The sequence below is a fragment of the Pteropus medius genome, unplaced genomic scaffold, assembly GCF_902729225.1.
Source record: "Pteropus medius unplaced genomic scaffold, Ma_sr-lr_union100, whole genome shotgun sequence".
NCBI lineage: Eukaryota > Metazoa > Chordata > Mammalia > Chiroptera > Pteropodidae > Pteropus > Pteropus medius.
In genome coordinates, this window is record NW_024347790.1 from 1,321,067 (window position 1) to 1,344,308 (window position 23,242).

A 23,242-nucleotide genomic window follows, 5' to 3' on the forward strand; every position below is an offset into this window, starting at 1 on the left:
GATGTTTTTTAGTAGTCCCTGTTAACGTATCGATGATTCTTCATAACAAAGGCGGCATGATTTGGGCCTTTATTTGTGCTGTTCGGCATAAAATATTTTTTAATCAATTCACTGATTTGGTAAAATATTGTTTAAAAAAATTTTTTTTACATCTGTTTTTGTTGGCACACTTTTAGAAGGGCTGACAGAAAGCAAAAAGTGAGGCGATTCTCAAAACCAGAGTACGGAGCTTGGGTTTTCAGTTAAGGTCCTCTCAGGGAAAAAAAGACACAAAAATCAAGTTTTTGAAACGCCTTGGTTAATACAGTGTAGCAATAAGTCTTCTACTGAATTAGAATGTAACTCTACAATTCGAATGTCATTAAATGAGGTGTTCCTTCTGTTGACCTTTTTAAAGAAGAGAATACTACTTTCCTACAATAACCCAAGGTTAATTTTTTTTTTTTAAACTAGAAAATGCCAGTGCTTAGCACTCAAACCACTGCAGAGTTTGTGCTGAATAATGTATATAAATATCACAGAGTAAGCTAACTGACTAATGTTCTGCAGTGATTATCAAATGAGAACATTTTGTTTTTCAACTATATTGACCCTTCTCAACCCAATACTCGCCTATAAAGCTGCCGTGGTTAACAGTTCTTCATCTATTCCTTTTTAAACAAATGCCGACTCTACCGATTTCGTGATTGTTGATGGACGTTCGTTTTTTTACACAGATATACACCAGGAAATGAAATACGACAACTACATGCTGTACTAAGGAAAATAATACAAGAGGGAAAATATTGTTTTTAGATAAGACTATTTCCTGGACCTTTCATGCTATCTTACGAACTGTCCGTCTTATGTTAGAACGGGAACATGCATGACATATATTTTTTTCCTATCATGGGCAATTCTCCTTATCTACCTAGACCTCAGCCTTTTTTCGTTCAGCAACGCTGACCCCCATATTTCATTGTAAAGTTCAATAAGACAAGGAAGTGAGCATTTCCCCTAACCGGAGAGAAAAGAGAGTTACGTAAGAATAAGGCTTCAGGGGTCTGCTGAGCAAAAAGAGTCGGAAAGAGGAAACAGAACAGCCTGCGGGTTTCATGAGAAAGCGCGGTTACCGTTCCGGGCTGAACTCTACTTCTCTTTCTATGAAAGTCAGTCAGCACTTTCGACTTCCCTTCTGTGAAAATAACTCTCTTCCTCTTGTCCTTCAAGGAAAGTTGCTCCCATAATTTGTAGATTTGTAATACTCATTCTGCATAAATGCCATTTGTATATATTTATTGAAATGTAAATATACAGAGTCATTGCATCCTGGGCAAAATAGCCTCTCAGGAAGTTATAGATTCGGGACGCTCAGGCTTCGAAAGAGTTAATTTGCCTTTTGGGTGCAACCATTAGTTTAAAAGGTTATTTGATCCTCTAGATTCTAGAAAAGGTTAGAATTAAGCCCTGGACCATGTGTTCTAGGAAAGCCTTCTCCAGTGTTTTGCATGTTCTAAACTGACATCTCATTTACTAATGTTGTTCAGGGACACATTATATTTATAGGGTATGAAAATAAGTCCAAGCCATTCAGTTAAATAAAACGAACATTGTGTAGGCCTCCACAAATTATGAACAGGGCAATAACAACTTCCTACAATACTAAATTATGACAATGGGACATCTAAAATGTCTAATGTCCAGACACCGAACCAAATGGGGTCACCTTCAATGTTTGGTGGATTTTCCTGGAGGTGGTTGGGAAGAGGAATTTAGAGTGACTTCCCTTCTTCCCAAACTCCTGGCCACCCGAGCCTGCTAACCACGGGGCTGTCAGGGAACGGATGTTTGTCAGGGAGTCAGTCCCATGTAACCACAGATCGTCTCTACCTTGGGAGGTGACCGGAGGAGATAAACTGACCTGGATGAGGTGTCTGACCTCTCCCTCCCGACAGCTATTTCTCTCTCTAGACAGCTGCTGTTCCAGACCCACTGCGAGGCAGCACTTTGACAAATGAAGCCCAACTAGGATCCTTTGTTTCTCTGAAGCCAACGAGCTGGCATTCCACAAGCTCGTTAGGGGGCCGTGAGTTACTGCCAGGCCAGGCTTTCGCTTCCTGCCCCCCGGAGACCCCTTGACCACACATTCCCATGATCTGCAGGGCCAGATAACGCTGTCCACAGTTCACATTCCAGCCTGTCAGGGCACTCTCAAAAATAAATAATATTTACAGCAGAGGTCAGAGCTGGCAAAAGCAAAGGGGGAAAAAGTATCTCCAGAGAAAGTAGACTAGACAATGGAAGCCACTGGATCTGTGACTATTAAACCATTTTTCATGGGACTCCTGAAACCTCTGTAACCTGCACATACCCAAATCCCCAAACTCCAACACCAAAGGAAAGGCTTAAAAAAGTAACAAAGTAAAAAACAAACAAACAAACAAAAACCCCCAAACAAAAAACAAACAAACAAAAAAACATATGACAAAGTGTAGCTTCTCTATCCTGAAAATGTTTCATTCAACAAATTCGGTGAATGATGACTGGCCACCTACAGTGTTCAAGGCCTCCTACTAAGGCTATAAAAAAGCCTTAGTTAAAAATAAAAAATGACTACCTCTGCTTTATTAGCAAGAACTTGGGAAACCTAAATAAAAGGGGCCTGGAGGTCTCCTTAGGCAAATATTCAAACTGAGCCAAAGGGACAGCATTTTAGAATCAGAGGTCAACACACTACACCCCACTGGCCAGATCCAGCCCTCTGCTTGTTTTCACATGGCCTGGGAACTAAGCTTGGCTTTTGCATTTTTTTAAATTGGTTGAAGGGAAAATCAAAAGAAGAAGACTATGTCGTGATACGTGGAAATGTATACGAAATTCAGATTTTCGACTCTATAAAGTTTTATTGGAACACTGCCGGCTGTCTGTGGCTGCTTTTGTGCTTAATAAAAGGTCAGCTGAGTAACTGCAACAGGATTGTATGGCCTGCAAAACCCAAGATATTTACTGTCCAGCCCTTTACAGAAAATGTTTGCCAATCCTTGTTTTAGATCATAAAATAATTCTGTGCTCTTGTTGAGATATGTGAGTGAGGACACAGCCTTCAGGTTTTGCTAGAAAGCCTTAGAAACGCACAGAGAGCACAGAGAAAGCAGCTAAGACCTGAAGAACCAGTCAGCAAGAACTTGAGAGGGCTAGACAATACAGGCGGGCCACCGACCGAAGCAGTTTATGTTGCATTTACAGATCAAACCCCACAAAACATGAGAAACCACACGCATTCTTTCCTGGAGGAGAGGTATGATTTGTGTTTAATACCGATTTTGCTGATTTCTTATCGATGGGCCAGAATCCTATGTCCCGAAGATTCATTTTTTTCTCGTACGTGTGGTTTGATCTTTCTGCCTCTAGACCTTGATTCTAAAAGAATGGGGCTCTCCCGGACTTCCCTCGGGGGGGTTGGATGCCACAGAATCCCAGGAATGAGGGCTGTCTCTGTTGGTGGATGCCTACAACCCCGTGTTCTGCAAAGTCTGCAGGGACTCTGAGGGATTGAGAGGCAAGTCAGCCACACTGGGGAACAGCAGGCAGTGCTGGATGCCATGAAGGGAAAGACGGCAGTGCGGGTTATTACAGAAGGTTTCCCAGGGGTCAAGGCTGGCTACGTCCCCTCTCACATGATACAATGTCTGCAGAAGGAAGAGAAGTGGAAGCAGGATATTCTTGTTTTAATACTTTCACGAGCAGCATCTCCCTATTTTGTCTCTTGAGGGTCGGGGACTAAAACAGAGGGAAAAATAAAATAAAACCCCCGTGTCAGGGCTGCCAGGGTTCTCTGCAGCATTACCCATGCCCCAGTGGTGAGTCAAGGCTTTCAGAGACACTGGGACAACCTGACAAACCTCCGTACAATGGCCACATGTGACTCTGGGTCCTCATCTCAGCCTTATAGTAATCTCTAGGCTTTTTATTTACTACAGAACATCTTCCTTGCTAGTACTGTATTTTCTATGCCTGGTGTATCCGCTTTAATCATCAACTTGAGAGTTGGATGTCATACTAGATATTGTTAACAAACTGTTCTCTTACAAAAGAGAGAATACTTTCCATGAATAGAGATGCAAAATCATACCTTTTTAAACAACAATAAAAACTTCTGTAAACTCACCTAGAAAAATCTCCCTTTGCCTCCTGCAGAAGAAAAAAATGCAGCATCAGTGCAACATTCCAGTCCAGTGTTACAGACCCTGAAATACATTCTACAGTCCTCACAGCGCCCCGCAAATAAGCCCAGCTTACGACCGCTGTGGTCCAATCAGCGATGGGAATGTAATTAAGAAGAGATGCATGTGTTTGCCACTTAAACGTGAAATGCTAAATTAGACTTTAACAAGTTCTACCCAAAGGAAGTGAGTTATCGTGACAAAGTGCAAGATGCCACCTGTAGGACCTGGTCTAACTTTTTCTAGTCCGTAGATGATGAATCTGAATGTGCGTCTGGGTAGCACGGTCTATATCTTGTGTTACTTGTTGTTCTGTCTTGTACTGTGGACTATGTCCCCATCGTTCTGAAGACTCTTGGCGGCAGGGACCTGGAACCTCTGGTGAATCTAGCCTAATGCCCTGAACGCAGTTGGTGGCCAATCAATCTTTGTCAAAGGGAGAGATGAATGACGTCATTTCTATTTCTCCCGCCGTTGTTGCTAATAGTCAGTAATACCTCTTTTTTTTTTTTTGCATAAAGCTAAAAGTCTTTTCCTTATCTTCCCAGGGGGTGTGAAGTGATTCTCTTGGCAATTACTTCTTGCTATTTACTTGGCTTTCTCCAGAGTGGGGGAGAGCGCCAAACCTGAAGAAAATGGGGTCACGGAATGATCTCAGTTTCCCCGAGGCTCAGGTTATTTGAATTTGCACAGAGAGGCACCGTCTTAAAATTTTGGAATACCAGAAGCTCCTATTTACTGCCACAGTGTGTTATCCCTACTCGCTCTTTCCCGATCGTGGCTAAAAACAATTAAGGAGACCCCGGGCCTGTGGACGTGGCCGCTGACCGTGCATGTGGACATGGCCACTGACCGGGCCTGTGGACGTGGCCACTGACCATGCATGCAAAGTCTTACTCCTCTTCTTCCGCGTATGGTCAGGAGAGGAGAACTTACCTGTAAAATGTAGGAGGCCAATTCGAACACTACTTCGCTGTCGACATCTATCAGCTCCTGCAAGGGAGACCGACAAGGAAGGTGCGGTTGGCGTTTTAACAGCAACTGCTTTCTGAGGTCTCCCCCAAAAAAGAGGCCTGGCCTTCCTTTCCTAGGGAGTCCCCAGAATCTCAGACGCTGACAGACGCGCTCTGGTCCCCCAGGCAACGTCTCTGAATCACCTGGCCCTAAGGGTTCCCTGACACGCTTTTCATAGCTCTTGGCCGGAATGGACCCAGGGGCCCTGAGCCTACGTGGTCGTCTCAAAGGCCTCATCTTTCAACCTTCACGAGAAATGAAGGCATGGGTCAGTCCCGGGTTTGTACAAATCTGTTCATCTGAATCATCCATGGAGTCAGGTTACTTGATAACCAACTGCATTTTCTTCGTAAATGCTCACTTCAGAACCAGGAGGAGGAAGGCTTTATTGAAGGACATGTTATCATAGGATTGTCAGTCTGTAAATTAAAACTAAATAGCGCCAAAGATACAGTTCTCAGTTGTCACATTTCTCTCATGCACGCACTTAGCTCAATGTCACTGTTGCCTGCCATGGTGTTGGAGCAGACACGGCCCACGTCTATCAGTGCAGGAGGTTCTACTGGTCAGCACTATTACACAGTCGAAGCTTAGGAATGCTTCCGGCCCATTGGTTCTTCCCCCAGACATTTAATCATGATCTGTGAACATGGTCTTCAAAGGACATAAACCTTTTGAAAGAAACTAATATACATGTTTTCCCAATATATATGTGGTTCTTATCTCCCTTCTAAGTAGCTTTATGGAGGTATAATTGATATATACAAAAAAACGGACATGTTGATATATACGATCTGATGAGTTTGGACATATGCAAACACCTGTGTACCATCACCACATTCAAAGTAATAAACATATCCACCACCTCCAGAAGTGCCCTGGTGTCCCTCTGGGTATATGTGTGTGTGTATGTGTGTGTGTGTGTGTGCACACACACACGCCTGCATGTGAGTGGTAAAAACCCTTACCATGAGATCTACTCTCCTAACTCATTTACGTGCACGACTCTGTATTGCTACGTATAGTTCAGATCAAAGGGCAACTCGGAGCCCATCGGCACGAAAGAGCAATAACCAAACGAACCGACAGCAGGCTTCTGTCATCAAGCGTTTAATAAGAACGTCCACCTTCTGTTTTCCTTCCCACATCACTAGATCCTGCAGCAAGTGACAGGAGCATAGAAAGTGAGAGGTTGGACAGACCTAGGTGCAGCCAGCCCGGACCCTGCTCACACCGAGGTGAGAAACGCAAGACTGTACGGGACTTGCCCAAAGTCACGAGGCTTTTGAGGCCGCGATGGGGCTGGACACGACCCCCAAACCTCTTGCCCAGCACGTGGCCTCCCGAGGGCGTGCATTCCTCCAAATCAGTCGGGCCTCGGCCTTGGCCAATGCATCTCAGAACCACAGCTGTCATCGAAGGTGGCTAAAACAGGAATTACTTTCCATTGGAATTACACACCAAACCCTGAGTCATGGATTTTGATTTTTCTTTGTGGTCCAGAACTGGCTGGCCCCTGAAATTCGAAACAGTGCACTGAAGCAAGACTGTATCTTTCGAGGGAAAGACATCATTCTGGTTCTTTGGGGCTTAGGATTTGCAATGTTTGCTATTGAACCCCCTTAGAAGTGTGGGCTTCTAAGAGAAGAATGGGGGACCATAATTCTTTATGCTTAACCAGCTACAGGAGCTTTATGGCCGCTGCAGTAGACACAGACTGTCAGAGCTGGCAGGTGCAGGCATGCCTAGCCGTGCATTTCGGGGATGACCAGGTCCCACCAGGATGTAAATCATTTCACAGTGCACATTGAGCAGAAAATCCGTCCAGGGTTTCCACGATGGACCGTTTCTCACCTCAGTACATTCCTTGCCATCCCCATCGGCATCCCGCGGTGACTCCTGCGTACTTGACAGAGCCTCGGCTTAGTGCTCTGGGATGTATGTTCTGTCAAACATTTACAGCTGTGCTGCAGCCAGAGGTCAGCGGTGGCTAATATTTAATATCCGAGGAGCGGCTTGGCTAACGTGCAACTCCAAACCGACCTTCAGAAAACAACCCTTGTGTGAACACAGCTCTGTGTCCATTATTTGACTCGTCTGCTGATGAGAACGTGGACACTGTGTGGAGAGGCAGGGTGGGGGAGGCGGAGGGAGGTCTTGGAAATGTGATCTTCCTTTACACAACCCATTGTGCAGTCCCCAGAGACTGCTGGACACTAACCTGCAGTGAACACTAATTATAATGTACTATTTTTCAGAGTAAAGCTATTGAAAATGCACCATTAAATGTCCGACCTGATTCGCCCAAGCTCTCTCTCACCGTATCTGTCCTCGGGGGGAGTGGGAACCAGCCTCTCGCTGGGGTGTTTTCACCAACTCTGACTCTGACCGTTTCCCAGTGAAGATACTGAACAGTGAGAGGCGAAATGTGGCCCATTAGAGGGAGAAGGATAAAGGAAGGAAGTGGCCCAGACATCCACACACTTGCAAAGTCCGATGGAAAAAGGAGCTGCATTCTGATTTCTCGCCTTGTCTCCTTCGTCTTGGCCGCATTCAAGAATCATCTCACTGTCTGTCCTCCGAGGGGTCAGGACAGAGACCTACATGGGGAGCGTAGGGACCAGTTTAGGATGACGGGAAGGCGTGTTTCCGGTTGGGAAGAAAATACTTGCCTACCCTGCAGTCTCTGCCAGATTCCTTGATGTCTTCTGTTCCTAATACCTTTCCCCGTCACACCTGGCCCTCCCAGCTGATTGTACCTTTGAAAATTCACTGCGATGGCACAGAGCTGTCGACAGACGTTCTGCCCACGCCACATACTTCCCATCGCACTTCAAACCCTGACAGCTGAGTTCCCGGGGAGAGGCGTGAATAGATATTTCCGGAGATCCTCCTCCAGGCACCTGCTGCCATAGAACATCTAAAAGACGACTCTACCTCCCTCTCACCTGACCCCTCTGTCAACCAGAGGTAGCTTCTTTCGTGTGTCTCTGCTCACGCAGAGAAAATAAGCTGAATGGGACCAGATGGTGTGTGTGTAAAACACTCACACTTTCCAGGGGCGCTGGGTTTTCCCTTGACTAAGTACAAAATGGGAAAGAAGATGGGGGAGCAGGGGAAGACCCTTCTGGGAAGGCCCGCAGGCATTTCTCACGTGGCACCAGCCAGGCGCTGCTGGTGTGACATTTCTCTGTGCCCCCAATGCTCTCTGAGCCATTCGGGATGGGGTGCCTGCAGAGCTGTTTGCTGAGCTAGAATCTTGCCTGGGAATCTAGGGGGTCTGCTGGGCATGCAATAATTTTATCTTCAGACTCGCCGGTCAGTGGGGGAATGGTGGTAGACGAGAATGTGATGTCTGGTAGGGATCGTGGCCATTTGGTGTGTATTTGGGGGCATCTGTTTCACGTACCACTGGATAATGTGAGCTGCTTCCTTTGATCTTTTGAAAAATGGTAGAGGAAGACAAAATGTGCCCGTCTGCAGGTGTGTGCATGTGCGTTCAGAGCGGGGCTAGGGAAGATGGCCCCAGCTCCGCCCCCTCAGCGTGGTTTTACCCCAGGTGATTAAGTAGCTGAGGAAGAGGCCTGAGGTCATTCATCAGCAGCTTATATAATGGCTGATGATATTCTCAGAAAGATTTCCTTCTGAGGGTCTCCAAGTGTTCCAAACGGAGCCTCACGGGAATGCCAAGTGCCAGGTGTGGTGGACTTTCTCCAAGAGCCCCAAGGCCTGCAGGATCTCGCCACCATCCCCTGCCTCTGAGGGAAGCGGTGGGGGCCTTACCACTCAACAGAGAATCGTAATGCAAAGCATCCCTCTGTGGCCAGGAACCACAGAAATTCCAAATGTCACGTAAGATTAACGAGAAAACTGGAACAGAAAATGGGACTGAAGGGCCACGTGGTCAGTGGAGAAGATGCCGGTGAGAACGGCCTTTGCAGAGTCCACTCAGAACGGCGGGCAGGGCTGGCCCGACGGCTGCCCTAATGCCTCGTCGCCAACTGTGGCCGCTTTTCTTCTTACTCTGAAACGTCTAAAGATGATAGTTCCTTAGTTCCTCGCTGTCCTCCTTAAGACCATTTCCACTCTCACCTGAGAGTTCCCGGGGCTACGTCCAGCCCCGCAAAACCCCCCGACAGCTCCGGCTCACTGAACGAGTCATCCGTCTTCCTCAGAATGCGGATGATTTCTCTTCCAATTATTTTACCAAGTTCGGTGAGGCGTAAATGCAGACCCTAGACACACTACAAAGATCACGTCTGTATTATTTATTGTCACTCATTGGTGTTTATAGACAATCTGAACTCCAGTTCTGCCCCTGTTCTTCAGTATTTTTTGGCATATATAGGAATCTTCAGGAAGATATGTATTTTTAAAGAGGCGGGCAGCATCGTGCGTGTGTGTATCGGCCCCTGTGCATATCAACCCCAGCGGGTCCCGATGCCCACGTTTTGCCTCCCGGTGGCTGTGTAACTGCCCCGCCTCGTTGCACAACTCGTCATGACTGCACGAAGTCGCCCCCAGGCAAACAGGGGCCGTGGTGTGTGATCAGGCTGATGCGATCTCGCACAATTGCTCTTTTTAGCCCTTTGCCAGTTTGTCATCAGTCGAGTCACTTCATGTTTGCCTAATGATCCACTGTGGTGCACTGCTGGGCCACCCCTCTCTCTCTGTGGCACGGGGATGGCCCCTGCTGTCAGCATGCAGCCTGTGTCACGACCCCAGGCAATCCTTTAGAGGTCATGGGCATAGTCCACGTGAGTTTGTTTCTACAGTGGAAAACAAAAGCCCCTCTCTGTCCTTCTATCCTTCCATTCTCTGACACTACACCTGCAATAATCAAACTAAGAGCTAAGGACGGCGATTCTGAAATTCTGAGACTAATATTTCGGTTGCTTCCTTTGTCCTGTGGGACTTGACTCTGGGCTTTGTTTCTCTCATCTTCAGAGATGACATCATGTTGCTCGTTAGCAAGGCCCTTTGAAGATTTGGGATAAAGACTGCTTATTTCAATTCCAACAAGAGTGATAGTATTTTAGACCGAAGAGACAAACGTGGCCCACGGCTGATTATTTAAGCTCCAATAAGACCAACGTGGACATCTCAGAAAAGAAGGCCGGACAAGACCCCTAGGCACGTATAAAACAGGAATTTGAAGCTCTTTCTTTTCTGACATGATCAGCTCTCAGTGGGTACATGGAGGCACCAAACTTGGTAATTTCCTAGGAAACACATGAATCCTTGCTCCTTGAGATTGGAACGTAATCAGTTAAAAAGAATTTACTGAACACTGACTACGCGCCTGATTCAGTGATAGCTTATGGAAGGTGATCGTGAAAATTCACTCAGAGAAATGCTCGCGCCAACTTCCAGCCCAAAGAGGCACATTTCAGTCTATCTTCAGATGGTGTCCACAGGTCCTGCTTCTTTGGTTATCATCCTTGGATGAGGTAAGTGTTGAGATCAAGTACAATTTGAATGTGACGGATAAGAGTGGATGGCCAAACTCTTCAGGTCTGGGCAAAGCTATACTGGTTTGAACATGAGATTCATAATTGAGCAGTTAGTCATTCTGACCAGTCCCTCACTTTGCCCAACTTAAATCACAGAAGAACCAAATCACTCCTATGAGGCCTGAAGGGAGACAGAGGCCTTTCGGTGTTGGAGCCAATTTCCTTGTCCCTCTGTGAAGAATATTCGGGGCTGGATCTCAGATTTCTTTCTTTCCCTTCCAATTTTAAGATCTATAATCTATGGGATTCCTTCTAAAAAATTAAACAGATGTTGACATTTTAGGACCTAGCGCTTGCTGTTTGCGAGGCTACTGAAAATGATTGCGGTGACTCATTTTTGACAGCGATTTCAGGCAGGATTCGAACCCGCAGCCTGAAGGTGGGGACAGAGCTGAGATGAGCACCCACGTCCACCCCACCGCTCCTGCGTCGTGTGATGCGCGCACTGCCTCCTGGGAGGCTGACGGACGACGGGCCTCTTCAGTTGATGAAGGAGGAGGCCACATCAAAAGACAGAGAGCCAGATGGAAAATCTGGCAGGACAGCTCTGCTTTCTCATCACTCCCAAGGGAACACACAACGTCCCCAGGCACAATTCCCATGGGAAGCGGTCCACGGAACCAGGCAGATTTCTAAAAGAGTTCCCTCCAGCCTCTGGCCATCGCACCTGTCACCTTAGTGAGTTAAAACACATCAGAAGTGCTGTGGGAGCGTGTGGCCACGTGGGGTGTCAGTGACCCCACTTTATACTCCCTCCTGCTGCACTTAAACTGGACGGTTACGGCCCTGCTCTCTGCTGACTGTGGTCTAGTCTTCGACAGCTTGGACAGGGGACGACTGTCTCGTCTTGCTCTTTTTTGTAGAAAGCAGGGGAAAGTCAGAGAGAAATCCACCGTGGTCGTGCTTCCTGCTGCCCGGCAAAGGAAGACTGGAAAGTAGGAAGGTGGTATTCGTAGTTTGGAAAAAAATAATAAAACAAAAAGCCTTCCCTCACTTTGCCGCTGTTGAAGGGACCTCAGGTTTGCTGCCCGGAGAAGATGAACGGGAAGCTGGGATGAAGCGGACAGAAAGCGCGGGAATTGAAAGGGGTCTGTGCCCGGGACACAGGCCCCGGACAGAAGCAGGAAGGCCCTCCTCTGACAGATGAGGAAAGACAGGGAAAAGACAGCCAGACGCCGGCACCTGGGGTTCCCGCGGAAAGAGCTAGTCCCTGCGTCACTCCACGGGGACACCCACCGGGGGACCGTCCCTACCTGGGCTGTGGGGGCATCCGTTAGCTTTTAAGCGCTTCATTCTTAAATATGGATAGACAGACCAGGATCAACAGACAAGTGAGAACAGCCTCCTACACACACACAAAAGAACTGGACAGGAACAGAAAGGAAACAGAACATGTACGATAATTAATATTATCAGAGCAATAAGAGGATCTAAAGTTCAAAGACGATAGGAATATATATATATATATATATATATGTATATATATATACGTATATATATGTATGTGTATGTATATGTATATATGTATGTATGTATGTGTGTATAAACCAGATAATATGAAGTCTTGGAAATTAAAAACAACAGCAAAGGTTAAAAAGTCAACAAGAGGAGGTTAATGAGAATATGGATGAAATCTCCTAGGAAGGAGAATAAAAAGACAGAGGTGGAAAATAAGAGAGATGAGATATCAAAGCAGGTGAAGCAACACCTTTGATACCCTGAGAGAAACCTGCATTTCCACATTCAGTCCAACTATGAATCCGATACGAAGGCAGAACAGAGACTTTTTCTGGATATGCAGGCGCCCATTTGACTTCCCCTGTGCACGCTCTCTGGCTTTACTGCAGGATGTGCTCCAGGGAAACAATGGTGTAAAACAAAACACAGGAAGACGGAGGATCCAGGGCACAGAGGACACACAGCGGAGCTGGGGCGCAGACATGTCCAGAGGGGGAAGAGGTGTCCTGTTGTGAGGGCTGCAAATAAGGCCACATCCAGACCGGAGAAAAAGGACAGAGGGCTCCAAAAGGGAGGTCCCAGGAAAAACAAAAAAGGCAGCAACGGCAAAAGCCAAAGCAAAGAGAGGAGCCGATGGAATTACTGCCTGATGTATTTGGAAATGAATGTCGACATGCCTTTGGGAACCTGTAGGCACTTTTGGGAAAAGAGATGATGGGTACAGAGAAACAAGTAACAACAAGGCAATTATTACCTTTAGGTAAAACAACTGGTTATCTACAAAAGGAATCACAAACGTAGGACGCTACTTGCATTAGTCATAATAATGTAACGCTGACGGCTGTGGCTCCCAAGCCACACTGGGAAAATGGGGAAAGGGACAGTGCAGATGGCTGTACAGGAGACCTGAATCCTTGCCTCTCGTCACAGGAGCTCAATATCTCTAAAATGGATAAATCAAGGAATAACGCCCTTTGCCGATTATTTGGAAATACAGGGGCAAATACTAGGAGAAACAGCTAAAATGGTTGAAAGTGGGGAGACTTGGGGTGTGTGTGGCTCTTTTTCATAATAAGCCTCTCGGAACCATTTGGCTTTTAAGCTGTGTCATAGACCATGTGTGTTTCATGCCACTGAGCTCGGACTCCTGGTGACTCTGAACGAGGCGTGTGCAGTGTCCTGTCCTCAGCCGCCCTGCTCAGCCCCTGTGGACTCACGCCTACAGCTGCTCTCATGCAGTCAGTCCACCTCATATTCAGTCTTCCTTTTTCCTGCTGCCTTCTGTTTCTCCCCAGCACCCCCGTTTGTGTCCTATGTTACTCTGATAAAAATAAACACGAATGCTTTCAAAAGTGAATGACAGAGGGACCTGGAAAGAGCAAGAATAAACAGCTTATTTTATCTGAACGACTTGGGTTCCAGTACACTGTAGGAACCGTTCGACCAGGAAACAGGGAGCGAGCTGATACAGTAAACCTGTGCTGGGCCAGCCGAAGCCTCGGGTATCAGCACTGCCTGCAGATTATACATCGGGCACCAGCCTCTGGCAGCGTGGACGGATCAAAGCTCACAGCCAGTATAAACACCTTGCGTCTGAACCAAAGTGAGCGGTTCTGTCTTGGTTCTGTCTCAATGGGAGCTAACAGTGTGTCTGGCATGGTGCTAACTGCGTTCGTGCTTTATCTCACTTAATCTTCCTGAGAAGGTTGCGGAAGGGTCTTTTACTATCCTTGCAAACCAAAGAGGAAAATTAAGCGTGGAGACATTGCAGAAAATGCCCACATTTATCGCATTTACTAAGAGGCGGAGCTGGGAAGGGAACCTACGTCTATAGGACACCAAATCTGAACTTCAAAGCATAGTCATTCAGCTTCTGGAACTCCAATGTCTTCACACATTTACAGCTATGCAAGACAGGTCACACTTCCTGTTCAATCACTTCCGAGTTCTTTGAGTATGTCCCTTATCCTCTCTGATATCAGTGTCCTCCTCCTAGAAACTTAATGTGTCCCATTCAACCTCACTCATGAGGCACAAATGAGATAACACATGTGAAAAAATTTCTATAAACACCGTGTCAATTTATGCAAATGAAAATATTATTTTTGATGACGGGGTGGTCTTGCGATCTGGTCTCCTATACAAACTTTGGAACAGCCATCCCTGGGCCACCTGCATGACCCAGCTCTAGTACAGATCCCGAGAAGGGACAGCAGGGGTTCTGGAGAGACACAGCCCCCAGGTCATCTGCCAGGCTGCTTCTGTGGGTGCTGTGATCCCAAAAGTGGCTGGCTCTGAACACGTCAGTCACCACCTGTACTTGGGGGACGAGTAATATTTAGTCCTGAGGATTTTTTAAAAAAAATTTCCCATAAATCCCAGAGTCCTCAGAAGCAATGGAGTCCTCAGCTCCAGCTCAGAATTTACAACTAATGGACAAGTGGTTTCCACAGGGTAAGGGGTGGGGTAGGAGGGGAGAGGCAGACGGGGTAAAGGGGGTCAAATATAGGGAGGCGAGTGGAGGGTGAAGTGGGTAAAGGGGATCAAATATATGGTAGCTGAAAGAAACTGGACTTTGGGTGGTGATCACACAATAGAATATATAGATGTCAAATTACAATGTACACCTGAAAATTATATAATTGTATTAACCAATGTTACCCCAATAAGCCTAATAAAAAAAAAGAATTTACAACTAAACTGAGCAACCCTGAGAGGGAGACAATCTCTCTTCCTCTGCCCAGGTGTTATGATCTGGGGTAACTTTTCACCTGCCTGGGTTTAAGGAGATTTCATCAGTTCAGTGACTTTCCAGACATTTTCTGCCCACGTCTGCCACCTGGTGGACAGTGCTCACTTTTCATGCCCAATCGTTTTCAAAAGTGCTTTCATATTCATTAAAGAGCCAGCAGTTACTCTCATGACCTGTGAGGTATGTTAGGCTGGTATTACCATTACCACTTTATAATGAGAAAACAAAGGCTTAGAGAGAGGAAGGAATTTGTAAGTTCCTGGAACTACATTTAGTGGCTTTTCCCTCCATTCAGCAAAAACCCAAAATACTTTAGTCTGCGTGCTCTGGGTGTGAGCCCAGTTTAAGTTCTGGCTCAGCAGCTGTCACCAAGTGAGGTCCTTTCACAGAGCTGCATTTGATCACTACCAGGCCCTCATTACTTTGAATATTTGCATTTGGTGGAACTATTCTGTGTCATGAATGTGCTGAAGCACTTTCAGAAGGAAGAGTGATGGCCGATACCCCATTTCAAATCGTATGTGTGTGTGCGTGCGTGCGTGCGCATGTTTTAATGGTTAGTGGGTTCCTGCGATCCCCTCAAACTGGGTTTAGTTATGTGAAAACAGAGGCAGTGGGATCTCCCGGGCAAGGACTCAGTACAGCCACGGGCTGCTTCAAAACAGGGCACTTGGGTTTGAAGTTCCCTGGCTTCGGGGACATTCGCCACCCTAGGGAGAGTCTGCCCTCCCAGGTGCAGGGTGACCGAGCTCTGTGATCTGGAGTCAGGCGTCCAGCTTCAACCCCACGGACACTGCCATTTAAGGAGATACGCGACCTCAGGATCTCATGACCTTTCTGGGCCTCGTCCTCCTCACAGGGCTGAATCGCAGAATTCCTTTCAGAGGTGTTGTGTCGATGCAGCCACACAACTTACAGAAAGCACTCGGCACCCAGCCTGTCACAGTGCGACCCGGACACGTGTCAGCGGGCCTTCTCCGTGTTGGGAACGAGCCGCTCAAGGTGGCGTGCTGAAGACGGCTCTCCCGAGACACAGGTGCATGCTGGGGGTCAGCAGAGCGGGGTTGGCTTTCAATGTGTTCTCTGAGCAGTGGTTCTCAGCCCGGGGGGCTCTGCTGCAAGGCCCTCTCCCCAGGGAGGGGTGTGTGGGTGTCCAATGAGAGGAAACACTGCTAGCAGCTGGGGGAATTGGAAACAAGCGACTGTCCCACTCAGTTAAGGACTGTCCCTTGACTAGACATTTCTCTGACGAAGATGCACCAAAGGCTGGTAAACATTTGAACAGGTGCTCAATATCACTAATCTGTAGGGAGATGCAAATCAAAACCACACGGAGATACCATCCCATGCTCATTTAGAAGGCAACTATCAAAAAACCCCCAAACAACAAGTGTTGGTGAGGATGTGGAGAAATTGGGACCTTTCTGCACCGTTGCTACGGATATAAAATTGGTGCCGTCACTATGGAAAGCAGCATGGCAGTTCTTTAAAAAATAAAAAATAGAACCACCACATGATCCAGCAGTATCACCTCTGGGTATACAGCCAAATCAAGTGAAAGCAGAGATGTGGACAGATATTTATAACCCCGTGTTCACAGCAGCATTATTCACGCTAGCTCAAAGGTGGAGGCAACCCAAGTGTCCCCCTGATGGGTCAACGGCTAAACAGGATGTGGTAAACCCATATGATTAAATATCAGTCAGCCTCAAAAAGGAAGGGACTTCCGACACAGGCTGCAGCGCGAAGGAACCTTGAGGACAGGACACTAAGTGAAATGAGCCAGTCATGAAAGGACAAATACCGGAGGATGCCACTTCTACGAGGTCCCTGCGGTGGTCAAGTTCATAGAGGCAGAAGAATGGTGGTTGCCAGGGGCTGGGTGATGGAGGGTGAAGAGTGAGTGTTTAATGGGGACTGAGTTTCAGTCCTTTAGGATGAAAAGAGTTCTCGAGATGGACGGTGAGGAGGTGAACGCAACGTGCTTATGCCACTGAACTGTATACCTAGCGACGGTTATGACCGTAAATTTCTTGTCTGTTTTAGCACGAGTAAAATAAATTGTCCCATCCAAAGTGCCAATAGCATCCATTTGAGAGATACTGCCAGAATATCTAAAAATGGTCAGATGTACATGCATCAGATTACAAGAAGTTCATTCAGACCAGTGAGAACTACCAGTATTGGCCAGTATTATTTGTCATGCTTGTCTAGGCTTCCTATTTGTCTCTGTTGCCAGGTTAAGGAGACCTCTAGGATCAGGTTAAGGAACACCCCAAGGAGCCACAAACACGGTGACAGGATCGGAAGGAGTCACATTATTTAAACTGGTACCTTTACTTTCACGGAGTTCTCGTTTATTTATAGTAATTAATTTATAAATTCCTTCTACTAATCAATAAAATCACGTTCGGGGGCAACACCATGGGATTCCCAGCTTCAGATGATACTTTGGAATTTCAATAGGAAACTCTGAACAGGAAGAGGAAGTTCTTACCTTGTAGATGCAGGATTTAGCATTCAGAAAGAAGAGCTCAATGGTGGCATTGTCCTTTAGGTAGGAAATGCTTTCTATGTAGAACCTGGAAGACAAAAACTGCCAGTGAACCACAGAAGCATCGACTGACCAACCAGATAATCGAATGTCCTCTGAGCCAGAGGATGGGGCACGGAGACTTGAATGCCCAACCCTAAATAAACGAAAGAAAAAGGCATCGTCGGTTGTTTTCACAGGATTCCTTTTGGAGAGAAAACAGTTGTTTTTCAAGTCCATTTATGGCAGGTTAGGACCATCTTGCGTGACACCTCTCACCATCGTGAAGAACTGGGCCTGCCATTAACTCCTTAGAGTGGACTTAAACTTGACCACCTACTTTCTTTTTCCTTACCTGCTTCCCATTTTTTTAACATTATTTGTTTTCAATACGTGACTTTTTTGTCCTAATCATTGCTGAGGTGGATTTTTAAAAGATAATTTCCTCTGCTTCATGGGACAACAAGCCCTATTTCTCTATGAAATAGAGAAATTTCTCTATGACCTATCTTCCCGATGGTGGTGAGGTATGGTTTGATTTCTACTCATCCACAGGGACTGTGGCAAATGTTCTCAACACTGTGATATTAATGCATATTAAGCCAAATGAGAATTGAATTTTTATCCAGATGGAGCTTATAGATTTTTTTCCAAGGTGAAACATGCTGAAATTAAGTTTACATTAAATGTGCCTTTACACATCGACTTTGGAGTTGATTAAATTCCTTAATTAGATAAGGTACTTGTACTAGTGTACGGGTCAGCTGCACGAGGGGGTGTGAGTCAGTCAAGGGGAGAGGGGATGACGTAAATGCAGAGCCCTGCAGGGGGGAAGGGCTCTGAGGGGGGGGACGACTCTGGGAGGGCACTGGGTACCTGCCTCATGGAAACTGGGGGTACCGAGAGGGGGAGAGGCGAAATAAGCAAGTCACAAGACCAGTGACCCGGTCCCAGCTCCGTGGGATTTAGGGCGAGTCACATAGTCTCTCTGGGCTTGTTTTCCAGACTGTAAAAGAGACGGCGGGACTCGGTCAGTGTTCCTCCACCTAAGAAGTCCACTGCCTTCAAGTGCTGGAACCTAATTCAGACGAAAACGAGAATCACAACAGCAACAAGGACAAACCAACACTATATGAGGCACACAGAACGTGTCCGAACGCTAGGTCAAGTCCGCGGCTCACCACTTAGCGACTCATCTGTGGACTAAGTAAATGATATCTTCTATCGTTCTTCAAATGTGTGCGAGGCTGTTGTGATTAATACAACACAGATTCACTCACATCTGTGAGCGAACCCAGAGTAACTTCAGAGATTAGCAGATACCTTCCATCAATGGATGTGAGTGTGATTACCATCATGTGAGAGTCTACAGAATTTTTGGAAATTATGCTACGGCCCTCATTCTTGCAAAGCCTGGGAATGAGAAGGCTGGTTGATCTCTGCCCCTACCTCCTTCCCCCCGAAAAAGCACCTGCTTCCTGCTTTTGAAGCCAGTATTTTAGGACATGGAGGCCTCCATACAATGTCTGTAGGGGGCTGGGTGGAACTAAAATTGTAAGCTAGCAGTTCTCTGATAACAGAGACTTGAAATGCAGTAGCCAAGTTGACATCTCAAAGCAAAATAAGCTAAGCTTGATTTACTTTAATAAAGAATGAAGAAAGGAAGGGAGGAAGTTGAGGGAGAGACCCAGGGAAGGGAAGAGAAAGGAAGGGCGAGGAGGGGAGGGGAGGGGAGGGCAGGAGGAGAGGGTGACCAAGCCTCCGATCCCAGTCTGGGTGCTCGGAAGGATGCCCGAGGGCTGGGCGACTTGCAGGCGTGTCCTGCTGCAGAGGACGCTCGCTCTGTGTCCCTGTTCGGGCTATTCCTCTCACCCCCAAACAACCCTCCGTGCTGTCCCCGTGGTCCTGTCTGTTCCCTGGAACGTCTCCTTCTAGGCTGCCAACTCCTTCAGGGCTGGGCCGAAATCCGATTCATTTTCGCATCTCCGGCCCGTACGCAGTGCCTGGCACAAACGGGAGCTTACGGCACGTCTGCAAACGAAACTCTGATTTTCGACTGTTCTCTCCACTCACCGGTGGTGAGAATTCCTTACGGGACAGTGACCTGCGCAGGGAAGGCAGTGCAGGAGGCAGGGGAAAGAGGTGATTTCCCAGACGTCAAGAAAGCCCAGGTTAGGGGGTCTCACATGCCACGTTCAGGCCTCGCCCCCCCGGCCCCTCGGCCCCTCGGCCCCCCGGCCCCTCGGCCCCTCTCCCTCATTCTTACATGGGAAGTTGGTCAAACAGAGCTGCTGCCCGCCCTGGCTCCTGACGCCAGAAGCACAGCGGAGGCTTCTTGCGTTTGACAGTGAGCGGCCTGCACTGTAATAACTTTGAGTCTACATCTGTTGGGGCCGGAGTAACTGAATTTTCCAAGCAACGCCTGATGTCTTTCTCGCATTCGTTTTAATTCTTGAGAATTAAGGAATGAAGACGTTCTGTCTGATAACGAATTTTCTCAGCAGCCTATTAAGGAACCATACTAATTCCCCTCTCTAATAACGGAAAACTGAGATGAGATGGCAGTTGTTTTTGTTTTCGCGTTGGTTTTTTTTTTGGCGACAGCATTCACTTCCCCGAGTTCTGTGTTCCCTGGCTGTCTGAGAGGCAGGAAGGCAGAGGAAACAACGAGCACGTTCTGAGAGGAGGGACGAAATCACCTCGTCTCCACGGAAACTGGAAAGCAGCTTCCTGTTAACCTTCACCACCAAGAAACAGCCTGGAAAATCCTGTTGGACTATTATTCTGTGACCCTGGGCACTTAACTGAACCTGGACTCTCCACCTGTGCGAGGGAACCGGCGAGTCAAAAAGGCCTCGAGACAAACGGACCCTGGGCAGCTCCGTTCGCACACTGAGGCCCAGTGCACCTGGGAGAGGACACGCCTGTGAACACGGACGTGGCGGGGCGGGGGTCGAGTCTGGGGTCGAGGTTGAGATTTTCTTTTTTTTCTTTTTCTTTTTTCAAACCAGTTCCATTCTTTTCGATTTTCCTGAGAGCCCCGTCTAAGGTCCCCCTTTTCGGCAGCAGGTGGCGATGTTGCATTTCCTTAACTACCAAGGCAGGGCTTCCTCCAAGACCAGGTTCACAGAGGAAACGCAGGGTCTCTGGGTAAACCCGAGGAAATGAATGACTCCTCGTGGATCCTGAGGGTCTGCACGGACAATTCCGAGGCCGGTTCTGCGCTGACCGTGGGTTTCTGGCGCCCTGACATCAGTGGACTGGATGACCCTGTCCTCCCGGCACCACTAACTCCTAGAGACAGTGAAGGAGGCACCTGTGAGCCCAAACGCCCTGCCTGTCTCCTCTGTGGGCTCCTACAACCTGGGTTGCAGTCCGCCTGCCCCGGTCACCTGAGGGCCAGGCACCAGATGACTCGGGGACAGTCGCTCTGCCCCAGAGCCTGCCGAAATGACACAAAGTAAGCGATCCTAAGACTGCTGCCCTGCCTTCCCCAGTCCTTCCTGCAGAAACCACGATACAAGCTCCTGGCCACCGTTTCCCGTCACTGTGCCTCCTGACAGAGGCTGGTGCACCCCCAGGCGGCCCTGCCTGGCCTGGCACCCCGTCCTCTTAGAAACTACAAGAAGCAAACTGTCTTTTCAATGGCAGCCATCTCGTGATCTGTTGATCCACACATGAATCCTAGTAAAACCTATACTTTAAGATGTGTTTTTTAGCAGATCAAGTAGGACTGAATCTTAGGGCTTCTTTCTGCATCGAAAGGAATGGTGCTCCAGCCCGAGGGCACACCTGGGCCAAGAGTGTTCCTGGGGTTCCATGACCGATGTCACACCCAACCTGGCCCAGGTGATCTTGACCTGAGAATATTTTATCACACTCTCTGACGCAGGAATTAATAGGTGCTACGTCGCTTCGTGTTTGCGCACATTAAATACTCAAGGGGCCCCGAAGCCTCCGACTTAGGGAAGCCTCAGACTACTGTAGACATGACACCGTCCAGCCGGATGACATCGGCCGGGCTCCTTCCTCTGGCCCCTCACATCTGCCTTTTGGCACTTGGGAATCACTGAGTATTTACAGCAAGTGTTAATTAAACGGACCAGCGATTTCATTTCGTAATGAGCACGAATGTCACACTGGAAGGCTGACTTTTTGGTAGCAACAAGGGGCGATCGTAATGAGAAGTATAATTGGGACTGCTCTGAGTGTCTGCAGCCAGATCTGTGATGATTAGAATTTCACTGGCGCCAAAGTCTTAACTGAGACACCTAGGTGAGATCTAGCGAGTTCTGGTGAGCAGGCACCTCGTTTGAGATCCATGCCAGCACGGTTCCTGTGAGTGACAGTGAAAAGCAATCGGTGTCCTCACCACCTCACAGTCAGGTGGTGAACTTGGCTGTAAAATCACCTCTCCTGGCATCTCCTCTCTTCCTTTTTCCCTGTCGCCCACTTCAGTTTATTGTTTGTGAATGTCTACGTTTGAGGAGACAAATCTCCTCTCTATTTATCTTCCTATAAACAGTGCAGATGACCAGAGCTCCAGGGACACTTGGCCAGAGGGTACACAACTAAAAGAACAGCCCAGACATGGGAGAATCATTCTGAGCACAAACTTGGGTCTATAAAAAGACAGAAGGTCTTCCTTCGGTGGGTTGGCAAATTTTCCTTCTATTTTTTCTTGACTTATTTCTTAGGCCTGTTTGGTGAACACTCTCGGAGTCACTGTTTTCCAACTTGGGGAGCTGGACCCTGGCACTGAACGACGGTCTTTCGCTGAAAGGGACCTCGGTCAGCCAGTGGCTACTGGGCTGATTGTAAAGTACGTGTGTGAGAGGTAGCGGGGTGGAGAAGGCGAGGCCGGAGAGGCACGCCGAAGTCACGTCACACAGGGCATGCCAGGGATGTCCTTAGTGTGACAATGAGAAGCCAGAAAAATTACAAGTAGGGGAACAGAGGAAGATGCTAGAAAGATGCTCAGGGGTAAAACAGGAGAGACTGCCAGGGGCCAACAAGACCAGAAGCAGAGACGACCAAAGAACTTTCAAGACCAGAAGAGGTTTGTGAAGACCCTAATTACAGCCACGGGAGAGCAAGAGATGGGTAGGAGAGCTACTTAAAATGCAGAAATAACAAGAATTAGTGACTGAGGACAGAGAAGGGACCAGGTGGGAGGGAACATGTGATGTCAAGGTTGACACTCAAATTGCTGGCTTGGGGGCTGGGTGGTGTTGAGGAAGCGCCACAGGAAGATGAGTAAGTTTGGGGGCAGAAAGCTGATGGCGTCATTTGATTCGGGCAGAGGAGGGCTGAGAAGTGCCTGTGGAATTTGGGGCCCAGGACTTCGAGTGACCGTGGGGTGATGGGACGGAAGCTGGGATGCGGGAAGGAAGGCAGCAAGTGCAAGTGCAGACCCATCCTCGGAACCTGGCTGTGCACCGAAGGGGGAGCAGAGGGCGGCAGCTGGAGGAAGATGCAGGTCGGGGGGGCATTTTCTTCTGTTAGGGTGGGAGCGACGTGCCCGTGGAGGGCTGGAGTCCACGGAGAAGCAGCCGCTTAAGACAGAGAAAAGCAGAGAGGAGACGTGAGGGGACGAGCTCTCCGCGGTGGTCGAGGGGCGGAACCGGAGGACGTGTGGACCCGCTGGCCTGGATGGGATACGGCCGCTCCTCCTGTGTGTGTCTGTGAGAGCGTGTGTGTGAGAGAGTGTGTGTGTGTATGTATGTGTGAGTGTGAGAGCATGAGTGTGTATGAGTGAGTGTGAGGGTGT

The 23,242-nt window shown here is 47.9% G+C and overlaps 1 protein-coding gene across 1 annotated transcript in view; it reads right to left on the reverse strand.

Annotated features, from left to right (window-relative positions):
• FRMD4A (FERM domain containing 4A) overlaps nt 1–23,242 on the reverse strand; it is a 282,780-nt gene that overhangs the window by 94,032 nt on the left and 165,506 nt on the right. Inside the window, exons 5-7 of the mRNA XM_039877422.1 lie at nt 17,437–17,521; nt 5,139–5,195; nt 4,148–4,170 (exon numbers count right to left, since the gene is read on the reverse strand). Of these exons, the coding sequence (XP_039733356.1) occupies nt 4,148–4,170; nt 5,139–5,195; nt 17,437–17,521 (165 nt within the window). The remainder of the gene's footprint in view (nt 1–4,147; nt 4,171–5,138; nt 5,196–17,436; nt 17,522–23,242) is intronic.